This window comes from Prunus persica, chromosome G8, assembly GCF_000346465.2.
Source record: "Prunus persica cultivar Lovell chromosome G8, Prunus_persica_NCBIv2, whole genome shotgun sequence".
Taxonomy (NCBI): Eukaryota; Viridiplantae; Streptophyta; class Magnoliopsida; order Rosales; family Rosaceae; genus Prunus; species Prunus persica.
Genome location: NC_034016.1, coordinates 18,536,693 through 18,550,709, shown reverse-complemented (window position 1 = coordinate 18,550,709; position 14,017 = coordinate 18,536,693). Strand labels below are relative to the sequence as shown.

At 36.7% G+C, this 14,017-nt stretch overlaps 2 protein-coding genes and 1 non-coding gene across 3 annotated transcripts; all 3 read left to right on the top strand.

Annotated features, from left to right (window-relative positions):
- Nucleotides 2,868-2,940, top strand: TRNAK-UUU. The gene has a single exon. It is a non-coding gene; the product is annotated as a tRNA-Lys (tRNA).
- Nucleotides 2,937-7,254, top strand: LOC18767450. Its single transcript, XM_020569550.1, has 10 exons — nucleotides 2,937-3,413; nucleotides 3,782-3,937; nucleotides 4,684-4,752; nucleotides 4,850-5,020; nucleotides 5,373-5,516; nucleotides 5,658-5,810; nucleotides 5,958-6,023; nucleotides 6,308-6,367; nucleotides 6,653-6,707; nucleotides 6,852-7,254. The coding sequence occupies exons 1-9, from the start codon at nucleotides 3,042-3,044 to the stop codon at nucleotides 6,695-6,697; spliced, it is 1,236 nt and encodes a 411-aa protein (XP_020425139.1). The 5' UTR covers nucleotides 2,937-3,041; the 3' UTR covers nucleotides 6,698-6,707; nucleotides 6,852-7,254.
- LOC18767431 (fimbrin-2) lies at nucleotides 9,128-13,549 on the top strand. Its single transcript, XM_007200897.2, has 14 exons — nucleotides 9,128-9,574; nucleotides 9,670-9,843; nucleotides 10,060-10,307; nucleotides 10,419-10,590; nucleotides 10,726-10,764; nucleotides 10,886-10,954; nucleotides 11,041-11,157; nucleotides 11,313-11,524; nucleotides 11,623-11,778; nucleotides 12,095-12,294; nucleotides 12,379-12,536; nucleotides 12,674-12,770; nucleotides 12,872-12,963; nucleotides 13,059-13,549. Exons 1-14 carry the CDS (start codon nucleotides 9,488-9,490, stop codon nucleotides 13,242-13,244), a joined length of 2,007 nt encoding a protein of 668 aa, XP_007200959.1. The 5' UTR covers nucleotides 9,128-9,487; the 3' UTR covers nucleotides 13,245-13,549.

The window sequence follows — 14,017 nt, the reverse complement described above, 5'->3', positions numbered from 1 at the left end:
CCGTCTCTCTCCGTCTGTTCAGTTTCTCATGACCTTAGGCTTAATACAAAAAGATCATATATTTATGGAGACCTTAATAAAATAAATAAAATAAATAAAATAAAAATAATCGTCCACGCTGTGCCTAAAATCCGTACCTTCTATCCTTGCATTTTTAATGTTTTATATTTTTGGGTCTCACGAAGTAAGGAACATGGGAGCAAAGGCCCAAAACAAAAGGGTCACATTTTGGTTATTTTATTAGGCTTAAATGTTAAAATAGTCCATGTATTTTATTATGTTGGTTAATTTAATCTTTGTATTTTTAATTTGGCTAATTTGATTCCTGCGTTTAGGATCGTTAGCCAATATGATCCAATCCGTTAAATTTATATTAAAAAAATATTAAAACTGTTTAAATAATAATAAAAAAATAGATATATTTGAATTCAATTTAAAAATAGATAATTAAATAAGATCTAAAATGTTGTTATGGGCTCTTAGATTAGAACCCTTGTACCAATAAAAAAGAAAAAAATAAAACAAAACAAAACAAAAAGTCTAAAAGTAAAAGAAATTAAAATCAAGGGATGATAACACCATCCAGTCTAGCCGTCACCCCCACCACCCTTCTCTCAGCTTCTCTCTTCCTCCCAACTACTTTCCGCTACCAGACCCAAAGGCCCCAAGCCCAACTCCCCTAGCCACATCCACCTCCTGAACACGAATCCTCCCCACCCTTGAGCTCTCTCTCTCTCTCTCTCTCTCTCTCAAACAACCCCTACTGCCTGACCATGTCGCAACAAGATCTTTCCCAACGCTACCATTCCCTGGCCATTTGTCCCATCTCCAGCCGCGCCACCCAGATCCTCTAGCCCACTCTGGTCGTCACCCCACTCCCCCTCCCCCAATCGCTGAGCAGCCTCTCCCCCTCCCTGATTATGCCCATCCTGTTTTTTTTCCTTCTTCCTAATGTTATGTTTTGGTTTTAATGAAGTTTCAATATATTTTTAAATTAATTCAATTTTTAAAATCAATTTCAAATAAGTTTATAGGTTTTCAACAAAAAAGAAAAAAGAAAAAAAAAGATCATTTATGTTTATTTAATGAAATGAACCACATTGGCTAACAGTATTAAACACGTAGACCGAATTGGCCAAATTAAAAACACAGTGATTAAATTAGTCAACGTGATAAAACACAATGACTATTTTAGCATTTAAGCCATTTTATTATGCTTGTTGACCCCTTGACCAAAATGTGAAATAGCCCTAGCTTAGGTATTCCACATTTGATGTGTTGGATTGAATTAGTATTTCAATTAAATTTGAGTAGTTTCGATTATTTTTTGGTGGGTTGGAATTGGAATTATTAAATTATACAATAGTCTAACATATTGTGTCTTATAAGTTTCATCAAGAAGAGTAAGACTTAATAAATCTAGTTTGGACTCAATTCCCGTTAAGTCCAAATCAAGTCACCAAATAATATAATCACACAATCATGTAAACATATACTTTCAATATATAAATAAATATATTAATAACAACACATGACGATATGATGATCACAACTAATATACATTCAATTGTTAATTTGTACACTCTCCATATGATACTCTTATGTTTTTGGTTTTTTGTTTAGTTTGAAGAAGAATGTTGTATGTCGGCAATTGTTGAGTATTTTTTATATGTGTTAATATATGCATGTTGGTCCCGTTCCATCCTCCCTCCCAGGCCTCCCTGACAAACTGTCTCGTTAAGGATTTCTGACTAGTTTCTCATGGGTTTTCGCAGAATTAAAATAATAATATTGGGCAGGGGTAGGGTCATGAAAACTCATCATGATACATATATGCTCCTTCACTTTTATCTGGGCTTTGGGTGGTTTTACTTTTACCTTTTCACCACTGTCCAACTACTCATTATTACCACCGCTGCCTTCACCTTTTGGCAGCGCAGGGTAAGCTCCCACAAGTTCTCAACCCATCAAACGTTACTTCATGGGTTTTTCTGGGAGGTGATTAAAAAGCTTTTAATAGTTAATCGTTGGGCTAATTACTCTAATGGTCTAATTAAACCCCAAAATATGTATATTATTAGCACTATTCAGAACTAGCTGTAATTTGACCCATTGGGTTTCCATCTATTTGTGTGGTTGGCCTGAATAATCGGGGCGAGTCCAAATTAAATATTGAAGTCCAAAAATTAGATTACTCGTTCTTTTTGAAGAAGTTATCATTTTCATTTATGACTTTCTTGTTTCTCATGTAAATTTCAACATCGGACATGAAATTACTAGTCATGAATGCAGTTTGACTTAGGTGAACTTTATATCTATCTTCTCTGAATGATTATCCATTTACGATTTCAAGAACGAGGATCAAATTTTGACATCAACACCATCAATTACATGAAAGTGACAAATAATGCATGAAAACAAGACACAAATCAAAATACAAGTGAAAACAAAAATACATAATACAACGCTGCATTGGTGCATTTTTATCTTTCTTCTAAGCTCTCACTACTAATAAAACCGATGCCGAAAAGTGAGTAGGGTTGGCCATGGACGGAAGCTTAGTTGAAGAAGCAAATGATTTGATATGCAAGTTTGTTCCATTTTCTTGCCAAGTTGCCAGTATAAGCCCAAACCATGCCACATGGTTTGGTCCAAAACTTGTTGCCTAGGCTTATAATGCATGTCCAATATGGCAATATGATTTATTTCCTCTACTTTCAGATTCTTCCGTCTTCCTTTACCTCTAGCATGGTTCATTTATATTGAAGCATATGAGGCTGAACGTCATTTGGAATTTCATATGATGCCAGCGCACCAAAAGAACATTAAACTATTCATATTTTTCACAAGCAGACAAAATATCAGGAGCCGTCTTAGCTCAGCCGGTAGAGCGCACGGCTTTTAACCGTGTGGTCGTGGGTTCGATTCCCACAGACGGCGAGTTTATTATTTTGGTTTTTTATTTATTTATCACATCTCTGGTTCTAACACAAAAACCCATCCAAAACCCCAAAACCTTAGAATCCAAACAAGAAGAAAAGATGTTGCAGAGCAGCAACATGTTTCCCAGTTGTTCGTACCCATCTGCACAAACTCTAAACCCAACCATTAATTCTCCTTCTCTCCTCTCTTTCCCTTCATTTTCATTCACCACAGTGTGCTCTCGCCACAACAATTTGCCCCAACCTCAGTTTCAAGCAAAGCAACCCAACAAGAAGAAGAAGAGGCAGATGCTGCGCTTCTGTGGGACTTATGAGGTGGGTGGAGGCTACCCAGATGAGGAATTGGGTGGGCAAGAGAAGAGTAGAACTACCCAAGAGCAAGGCAACTCAAAATTGGACACTGCCCAGTATGAAGCTCTTCTCAAAGGTGGTGACCAAGTCACTTCTGTTCTTGAAGAGATGATCACCCTTGTAAGTTTTTGCTCCTCTCTCTCTCTCTTATTCATTCTCTGTAGATTGGTTGCTGAGAAATTGGTAGAGAAGGAAATGATGGATAATTTGGTATAAGGCTTAGTTGAGTCAAATTTTGTATTAATTTCAGTTCATTTAAATACCTATTGTAAATGTGGAATTCATATGGCTTTCATCAAAATGATTGTATATATTGCAATGTATTAACTGCCCCGTTGGCTAATTTTGCGGAAATTGGATTATGCAGCTGTTTACTATCTGGAGGTTGCTTGCATTTCGTCTGCATATATCTTTTTTTGCTTTTTGTTTCGAAATCACGAGCCAACTGATGCTTCATTTGTCTGATTACTAGTTTTGTGCATGTACAGTTGGAAGATATGAACATGGATGAGGCATCTGAAGAGGTGGCAGTGGAAATAGCTGCACAAGGGGTCCTAGGGAAGAGAGTTGATGAGATGGAGTCGGGTTTCATGTTGGCGCTAGATTACATGATCCAACTTGCTGAGAATGACCAAGATGATAAGGTGCTATTTCAACTTTACATATCACACTAGCTTTAATGTGAGCTACCCTGCCCCAACTTAGATTGATCTGACAAGATTAAGCAATGAACACACGCTAACCGTTATTTTTATCAAGTTTTAGTCAACCACATCCTATCATTTCTGTACTTTTTTCGGCATGCACATTGATGTGATCTTTGGTCTCTTGCACAATACTAATGTTCCAACATTTGATATTGTATGTGTACCTTCATTTGACGATACATGTTTTTCTGGTTTCCTTTTTATTGACACCACTAATTAGGTTCTGTAATATAATGCTAAGAATGATGAATGATGAATTTTCTTTTTGTGGGGAAGAGGGCAGGAGAGAGGAGGTAACATAAGTTTAGGTTTTGTGGTATGTATGGGTCGTGGTGGCTGAAGACTGTATCTAAAAGCTGGTTTTCGTGCCCATTGTTGCCACATTATGCTGGAAACTGAACCTCTTCATAATTCATTGCAGCAGCAGCTATGATACTATTCATGGCTGCAAGCTTCAATTTCAGTACACGAGCTTTTGTGGCAACTTACATGCACTTTTTAGCCCTGCTGCAGTTTGAATTTGGCAATAGTTTTGTTTTTTTGGTAAAATCTAGCCGACATAAAGCTGGCTGCTTTTTGGTCGAACATTCAAATACACCATGTTGTCGTATGATTTAATCTCTTGTGACCAAACATAGCTATGGATTATTTACTTAATGACTGTTTTGATCGTCAATGTTCAGCGCAAGTCATTATTGGAGGTGATCAAGGAGACAGTATTATCCTATCTTACGAAAAAATGCCCCCCGCATGTAAGGATTTTTCTTTAAGGCAAATCCTAGTCTAGGCAATTGTGGTTATTGGATTCTAGTTTCTTTCACTTTACTTTTTTATATTATTTATTTCTAGGTTCAAGTGGTTGGCCTGCTCTGTAGAACTCCTCAGAAAGAAAGCAGACAGGAATTACTACGCAGAGTGGCTGCAGGTGGTGGTGTGTTCAAAAGTAAGAATGACATAAAAGTTCATGTTCCAGCTGCAAATCTTAATGATATTGCTAACCAGGCTGATGATATACTGGAGGTAATCACTGCAAATGCTATCTTCTGCATAAGTGCTTTTTTGGTTATTGATGATATATGTATAGCATATTATTGCATATCATTCTGGGCACTAGCAGCAAACTTCCCCCTCTTTAGGGTTGTGTTCTGTCATTTGTTTTACTTGGGATTGTTGGAACTGCTCTAAAATGTTGGAACGAGAAAATAGTAATTTTAGCTTACAGACACTATACTTGTAATATGTAATGACATTCAGTAGCACTGACTATGGTCTTTTCATGCTTCAATGTCTTATTTTGTTTCGTGAAGTGTGTATTTGTACTTTGTTTTATTAATAATTCAAGTTAATATAAGCCTATTTTCATTTTTGGAAGACAATGGAAACTCGGCCTGTAGTTCCAGATCGAAAACTGCTTGCAAGACTTGTTTTAATCAGAGAGGAAGCTCGGAATATGATGGGAGGTGGATTACTAGATGAGAGAAATGATCGTGGCTTTAACACTCTTCCAGAATCCGAGGTCTGTATTTATGCATTTATAAAAAGATTACAGGATACCTGGTTGATTCATTGGCCCATACCTTTGTTTGGAAAATTTTATTTTAAGTTACCATCATCCTCTGTCATTGGTTTGGCATGATTAAGATTCCTGTCAATGCAGGTGAACTTCTTAACCAAACTTGTAGCTTTGAAACCGGGGAAGACTGTCCAGGAGATGATAAAAAATGTAATGGAAGGAAAAAATGAAGGTGCTGATGATGCTAGCAGTGATGAGGTAGATACCACTGGTAGAACGAGTGGAATTGCAGGAAGGGTGGGTATAATACAGTCCATAACTAGAACGTGTGCGTGTTGGCAAGTGTGTTTCAACAGGGAACCGTGCGTGCACACCCACACACCGACACGTGTCAAAATAGTTTTCAGTTTCATATTATATTGACTCGTTCATCATCATTCCCAGGAAAGCGTTACAGGACGAAAAGCTCTTCCTGTGCGCCCTGGCATGTTTCTTGAGACTGTCTCCAAGGTAAGAATTACTTGATTCACCTATTTAACTTGTAAGTTGTAACACATTCATTTCAAGCCCTCTGGACCTCAGGATGTCTAACAACCATGGTGTGGTCGAGTTGGGTAACGTTACATTTCAGGACAATATCTATATTTGGTGCTTCTAATCTAAAAGATACTTCATACCCTCTGGAGCATCTATGAGATTAAATGGGCTTGAGCCACTCTGATCGAGTTGACATATGCAGCAATCTCACTGTTTAAGATAAATTCCTGATTCATGCTTGGACTTGAACTTGCCAGGTCTTAGGTGGTATATATGCAGGAAATGTCTCTGGTATCACCGCACAACATCTAGAATGGGTAAAGTTTCTTCTTCTTTCAAGAGATTTAAAAAGTTGTGCTTTTAATTCTACTGTAATTGAATTACTGTCTTCAATTTTATTCGAAAGTTTTCTATCTAATTATTATTTTGAAGAAGTCGTAGAAGTTATTTGTAAGATATGTCGTAGATTGCTTGAGGAAGTCATGGTGTGCAAATAGCTTGCCATATCATTTCCCACAATAATTTCCTTCACTTTATAGCCATGTTATTCGACATTCTTCTGGTGAATCAATTCATTTTGTTCCCTTGTCTCTCACATACAGGTTCATCAGAAGACACTTGAAGTTCTTCAGGAGATAGCATTTTGAACTTTTTATGGTAGGTGCACCATCTCCATTTTTTCCTAATCACGCGCCGTTTGAACAGAGAATTTTATTTAGCTTCGGTCTAGAAATTACCAATCTTTCCTAGTGAAATTCATCAAACTAATTCTTTTTTCCAATCTGTTGCCAATGATAATAGGAATCAAACACAAGTATGCCTGAAATCATACTTTGTTGAAAGGAAAGTACCCAGAATCAGAAGAACGTATGATGAAGATTCAAGAGTCCAATAAACATACACTAGTGCAACACCATGTGTGGTAAGGTCCCACAAGTGTGGATTTTGATACTTGCATCAGTGCACACATCAGTGGACCTCCTTGGTAATCATTCATATGCCTTGAGAAGTAGAAGCAAACACAGCAAGGATTGATCCACATTCCCCCCTATTCTTTAAAAAGCTATTTCCCATGCCCTCTTCATGCCCTTTTTTATTTTTATTTTTATTTTTTTGAATTTTATTTGCCTTTTGTGTAAAGCAAATATGATATGAAATGTATATACACTTTTCTACCCACTTGGATTGGCACCACGCCTACCAATCTTGGCCCTCCCCCATGCTCTCTTGTTTGCAAAATCTCTTTGTTTTTGTTCATGGGATTAGCTTGGATTATAAAAAGCAGAGTTGCCCACCTGCACCGTCTTTGCAGATTGGTGCCTCACAACTATACGAAATATGGAAGTTTATGACCCACGAATCTGATTATACTTTAGTATATGCTCCCTATAAGAGATTGAATTAGGAGTATTTGATTAATTATATGGTGATTATTGAGCTGCTTAATGATTATGAATGAAAATCCAAATATTACTATGCTCTCTGGATGAATTTTTTATACTTCATTTCACATGCTTAATTTAAGTGGGTTTTCACCATATTTTAAGACTCGAAAGGAGAAGGTAAATACTAGTTACTCTGACCTATGAGGTAATTCATGACGAGAATTGAAGTTGGTTTTACTACTTCTTTCCAGTACCATAACCCATAAAGATAAAAATTCAACGGCGGTGCATCATTCTGTCTTCAAAAAATTTCCTTTATGCAGTCATAATTCTCTTTGATACAATAAAGGATATTCTACTTTAATATAATCTAATCTAAACTATCGAACTCGGGGTACATGAATAAAGAAAGAAAAGGTGGAAACTTATCATTTGGTTTTGATTTTTGGTCGAAGAAAAATTTGGTTGAGAGAAGGAAAATAAAGAAAAGGTGAAAACTTGTCATTTGTCATGTCTTAAGATTACAAGTAAATTTCAGCCCAAACAAAAAAAGGGATTACAAGTGAACCAACCAACCAAGTGAGGCATTGTGTTAATGTTTTGGAGGAAGGTGCGTACCTTTCTTCCTGCCTTTTTGAAACATGGCCTGTTCATTTTTCGGTTAACAACTAAAGAAGGTTCAAAAGATAAAAAGTTATTGTTCTTGTTTCCTTTTCATACAAACTTTATATAAATCACCAATTAATTGGTGAAATGACTACATTGTCGGAAGCATGTATCAATGTAAGCTAAAATGGTGAAGCTCTTGGGGTTGGTCCAAGTGATAAAAGAGTGAGTAGGAAAATGAATTAAAACTGCGTTAGGTAAAGAGTTCGATTTTCTTCTATTGTAATAAACGAATAAATTAGCTATAAAATTTTTGGCGCGTGCTTGGAAATTGGATACAATAATCTAACAAAAGGAACGCCGAAAATAAAAAATCAATCTCAAGGGTTGTTTTTCAAAATGCATCACATCACATTTAACACCTCAAAGTCATCACATACATCTTACCCAACCAACATGGCTTGCAAATTAATGAACTCACCTTGTTCTTGCCCTCTCACACAAGGATCACCTTCCTACAACAATTAACTCATGTGCTCTGTTTGGCATTTTATTTTTTCTTTTTGATAAGTTCACTGAGAATTTGAGAATGCTTGAACCCTGTCAAATATGAATATCCAAACAGCCATTGTCTTATCAGCTCTGCTTTTTTAAAAGGCAAACCAACTTTTATATCCAAGTGGTGTGAGTGGTCCCCTAATTTGGCAAATGCCTATATCATCCATATATATATATATATATATAAAATTCTTCAAATAAACGACCGACCACATTAATAATAAATTTAATTAAATCCCCGGCTTGAGCTCTAGCAGTTTTGAGCAATCCTAATAATCCCCACTAATGAAACAGTAAAACAACTGAAAGCCCTACTGAGCTAGCTCTAAGCTGTATCAAACTTTGCTAATTAATATTGTTTAATGTTCACGTTGGCCTAATTGTTTATTAATCAAAGTTCAAAACTTGAACTTTGTAACGGTCTAAGCACAGTTGAAACTTGAAACTGTAACACCAACTGCAATAGGATGACGAGGATGAGGACATTTTGGTCATAATTTGAATTCTCCAACGACATTGTGTTTGTGGGTCCCCTCTCCTTTCCTCCATAGTTGGACATGATGGTCATTTTTTTTTTTTTTTTTTTTTGAATTCTCTATCTTCATTATTTTGAATTCTCTATCTTCATTCAAAAGAAGCAACTTTGGAGTGTGACAGCTCTGCCCCGACCCAACTGTGTTGAGTGTTCGGCCACCCTCATTTGAGCCTCCTCCTCCTACTTGTACTGCTTCCTCTGCTCTAAAGTTTCAAACTTCAAATAATTAAAGCCATAAATCGATTAAATAAAACTTGGGTTTGTGGGGATATCAAAGAGAAAGAGTGAAAGATTTCAGCTTTCAGCTAAGCTCAGCTCAATCCTTCATCTTCTTCTTCTGGGTAGCTCCAAAAATGTCGGGTTATGTTGGCATTCTGGTTTCAGATCCGTGGCTACAGAACCAGTTCACCCAAGTCGAGCTCCGCAGCTTAAAATCTCATGTATGTTCATTGTCCCTGTCTTTTCAGCATTTGGTATTTTATTTTATTTTATTGACAATTTTTGTTGTTGGAAATGTGTGATGATGGTGATGAAGTTTGTGAGCATGAAGAGGGAGAGTGGAAAGCTCACACTTGGAGACTTGCCTGCCAAGATGTCAAGGCTCAAAGTTGTGGGATCAGAGAATCTCACTGACCAAGACAGGGCTTCTTTCATTCAAGATTTGCATCCCAACCTTGATGAAGATGTCGATTTTGAATTCTTCCTCAGGGTCTGTTTCTACACTTTTACTTCGAAGTTCAAACCCAATTGGCAATCAATCAACTAAATAATGCTGAATGCCCTGTTTGTTATCTGTTTATTGATTAGATAATGCATATAAAGTTGAACTGTTGAAGAAACTGAAGCTCAAGTTATTGATTTTAAGACCCATCTTCATCTTGGTTGAATTGGAAAATGTGGTTTTACAAGTTTGCAAAAATGGCAGGTTTATTTGAAACTCCAAGCTCATGCTACTGCTACAACAGGAAGTGGTGGAAAGAACAACTCCTCATCTGCTTTTCTCAAGGCTGCAACCACCACTTTGCTTCATACAATCAGCGAATCGGAGAAGGCTTCTTATGTTGCCCATATCAATAACTACCTTGGACAGGATGATTTCCTAAAGAAATACCTTCCTATTGATCCATCAACCAATGATTTATTCGAGATCGTCAAGGATGGAGTACTTCTATGGTGATTGATTGATTGTTCATTCATTACTGCCACTTTTGGTATCTTGTTGTTGAGTTACTTGTTTGTGGGATTGTGGATTGGATTTTTAGGGATGTGTTTCTTTGGATGCAGTAAGCTGATCAATGTGGCAGTGCCCGGGACAATCGACGAAAGGGCTATCAATACAAAGAGAGTACTCAATCCGTGGGAGAGAAATGAAAATCACACTCTGTGCCTCAACTCAGCTAAAGCTGTTGGATGCACTGTGGTCAATATAGGGACTCAGGATTTCATTGAAGGAAGGGTATGCATACATGCCTTTTCATGTACATTATATAATTGGCACATGTTGTGCTACTGCTTAATTGAGTGGAGTGTTTTAACTATACATAGTTGCAATGGATACTGACCAATATTGTCCTTATTGTTTGCTTTTCAGCGTCATCTTGTTCTTGGAGTGATTTCTCAGATTATCAAGGTAGGATTTTCATGTTTATTTAAGTTTGTTTGGATATAAAGTTCATCAGCATGAAATTTGATTTTGTAAAATTTCATGGACTATATCTGAGCCATCGGTTTCCCAATGTCATGCTCTATAGATACAATTACTGGCAGACCTCAACTTGAAGAAAACACCTCAATTGGTGGAGTTGGTTGATGATAGTAAGGTAAGAGCGTCCTAATTCATAAAAGATCGTGGCTAGGTTTTAAACCAACAAATTGTCTAATGTCTTCTTATCTTCAAAATCGACAGGATGTGGAGGAGTTGATGAGTCTACCACCAGAGAAGATATTACTGAGGTGGATGAATTTCCAACTGAAGAAAGCAGGATATAAAAAGATAGTCACAAACTTCTCCTCTGATGTCAAGGTATGAGAATAAGTTAATACTTTGTCAAGGTTGATGGACATAGCATTCCTTCTTTATTTAGAGAAGCAAATAGGAAAGGTGTAGCCACATAGATTTGACATACATTGCAAGGATATTGCTTGTGTTCGAGGGTATGAGATATGTCTGTCTTGCAGGATGCAGAGGCCTATGCTCACCTCTTAAATGTTCTGGCACCTGAGCACAGTAATCCATCTGCATTGGCTGCAAAGAATCCTTTGGAAAGAGCAAAGTTAGTTCTTGAACATGCAGATAGGATGGGATGCAAGAGATACTTGACTGCAAAAGATATTGTTGAAGGATCCCCAAACCTTAACCTTGCTTTTGTTGCACATATTTTCCAGCATAGGTGAGAAATGAGAATTAACCCTACTTGAGCAATGTATTCCTTAAAGAATGGCTGCTTTCATAGTGGTAAAAAGCTAAGTTCTACTCATTCACTTGTAGGAATGGGCTCTCAACCCAAACAAAGCAGATATCGTTCCTTGAAAATTTGGCAGATGACACTCAAATTTCCAGAGAAGAGAGGGCATTTCGCTTCTGGATGAATAGTCTCGGAAATTCGACATATATCAATAATGTCTTTGAAGACCTCAGAAACGGGTAAAAACTCATTTTGTTTTGAACTTTTATGATAATATATGGTTAATATCGCTGTGTTTGTCTATCCTCCTGAACCTAAGTTATTCATATTCTGATCAACTTATTATAGTGTTGCACCTGGCGGCATGTATCTTCACATCACAACAAAACCAAAATTCCAAACTTTGAAATTTTCTAAAAACATTGAGATAATTGTTTAAATGTCATAATTGATGTAAACTAAATTCAAGTGCTTCCACAGTTAGACATTGCTAGCTATTCAAACTGATTGATCTTTAATTTCATCTGGAGCTGAAGTGAAATTGGTCCTCTGCAGGTGGGCACTTCTGGAGTCCCTGGACAAGATTTCACCAGGCATTGTCAATTGGAAGATTGCAAACAAGCCTCCAATCAAAATGCCATTCAGAAAAGTAGAAAACTGCAATCAGGTCGTAAAAATCGGGAAACAATTGAAGTTTTCTTTGGTAAATATTGCTGGAAATGATATTGTGCAGGGGAATAAAAAGTTAATACTTGGTAAGTCCGCTGGAATGCTTATGGCTAGTGCATTCAAAACACAGGAAACTATTGGTATGCTTATTATATGCTTTTACTTTTCAGCTTATTTGTGGCAATTGATGCGGTACAACATCCTACAACTACTAAAGAACTTGAGATTTCACTCTCATGGGAAGGAAATCACTGATGCTGATATTCTGGAATGGGCCAACACCAAAGTTAGTAGCACAAGAAGCCATAGCCGCATGAATAGTTTTAAGGTACCATTTGTATTTCATGTATAATAGGGATGAAAAAAGAAGTAGAAAAACAAAATGCACTTCTTTTGCCTGATATTTCCATTGGTATGAAACAGTAGGAATATATTTCATCATAAGTTGCTGTTTCAATCTTACAGGATAAGAGTTTGTCAGATGGCACTTTCTTCCTTGAATTGCTGAGCGCTGTGCAGCCTAGAGTGGTAAATTGGAGCCTTGTTACCAAAGGAGTAACTGGTATGTTTCCCTCTTATTTTCATGTGGTAAAAAATTCAAGTTCTTCAAGTTCTTCTGTTGCTTTGATGCCTTATGTTTTCTTTAATTTCTGAACAATATAGATGATGAGAAAAAGATGAATGCCACCTACATCATCAGTATTGCAAGGAAGCTGGGATGTTCAATATTTTTGCTTCCTGAAGACATAACTGAGGTACTTTTGGGATCATTACCTTGGCTTTATTTTAAACTACTAAACTTTTCATCAATTCCTTTTTCTGATGAACAATTTTGTTTTCGTTTCGTCAGGTGAATCAAAAGATGATCCTTACATTGACTGCAAGCATAATGTACTGGTTCTTGAAACAACCTGTTGAGGACAGACCATCTGGGATTTCAGACAGTGAAGGTTCCAGCCAATTGGAGACAATCTCCAATTCCACAACTGATGACTCTGCTTCTGAGTCATCAATGGAGGAGCATGGAAATTTATAAACATGCTAGGATTGGGAAACTCTTACCAAGTTTCTATTTTTAAGCTCATGAGTTTTCTCTTCCCTTTATTTTTATTTTTTCTGTTAAAATTGATTGCAAAATTGATTGCAATAATCAATATATGTAATAGTAGGAATTGAAGTGTTTTCTCAAACCAAATTTTGTTCAGGCAGCATATGTGAATAGCCTACCCATTTGTATTATTTAAATGACATTTTGATTATATGGTCCTCTGTTGTTGTAGCATTTCTTTCAACCAATTTGGTTAAGGCTCAAAGTGCAATTGTATATTAATCTTTCAACCAGTTTGATGGCCTTCGATGAATATTAAATTTCTTTTTTTTGGCCAAAGATACAAAGGTTGAAAATCTTGCTGTACAGAAGCCCTTTTGGGGTCAACCTAATGCCACTTGACTTGACATGACATGTCTTGTTCTTCTGTCTTAGTCTTGTAGTGGATTTTCTGTTTGGTTTTTATTTTTTTCTTTTCAGCAATCACAAATAAGATCCATGGACTTGTTTCTGTTTGGTTTGGTAAGCTTTCATAGTCCTTCGATAGTGGATTAACTCAAAATGGTTCATGATCTAATTCAATATGGTAGTTCTCAAAATTTTCTATGGGGTCATTGTGTAATTGTCATTACAGAACATTAATTAAACACTGTTACGTCATTTGGTGAAAAAAAGATAATCCTGAGTTAGACACTGTTACATCATTTAATGAATAAAATTTGCTGTTCGTAGAAGCCACGATGACACCTGTGAGTGACTCA

Bases quoted from the DNA above. Each gene is read 5' to 3' on its own strand.
- LOC18767431 (XM_007200897.2), top strand. From the start codon at position 9,488: ATGTCGGGTTATGTTGGCATTCTGGTTTCAGATCCGTGGCTACAGAAC. The intron at 10,591-10,725 runs GTATGCATACAT...TTTGCTTTTCAG, and splicing joins AGGATTTCATTGAAGGAAGG to CGTCATCTTGTTCTTGGAGT. The intron at 10,955-11,040 runs GTAAGAGCGTCC...CAAAATCGACAG, and splicing joins AGTTGGTTGATGATAGTAAG to GATGTGGAGGAGTTGATGAG.
- LOC18767450 (XM_020569550.1), top strand. From the start codon at position 3,042: ATGTTGCAGAGCAGCAACATGTTTCCCAGTTGTTCGTACCCATCTGCA. The intron at 5,517-5,657 runs GTCTGTATTTAT...CTGTCAATGCAG, and splicing joins ACACTCTTCCAGAATCCGAG to GTGAACTTCTTAACCAAACT. The intron at 6,024-6,307 runs GTAAGAATTACT...TGAACTTGCCAG, and splicing joins TTCTTGAGACTGTCTCCAAG to GTCTTAGGTGGTATATATGC.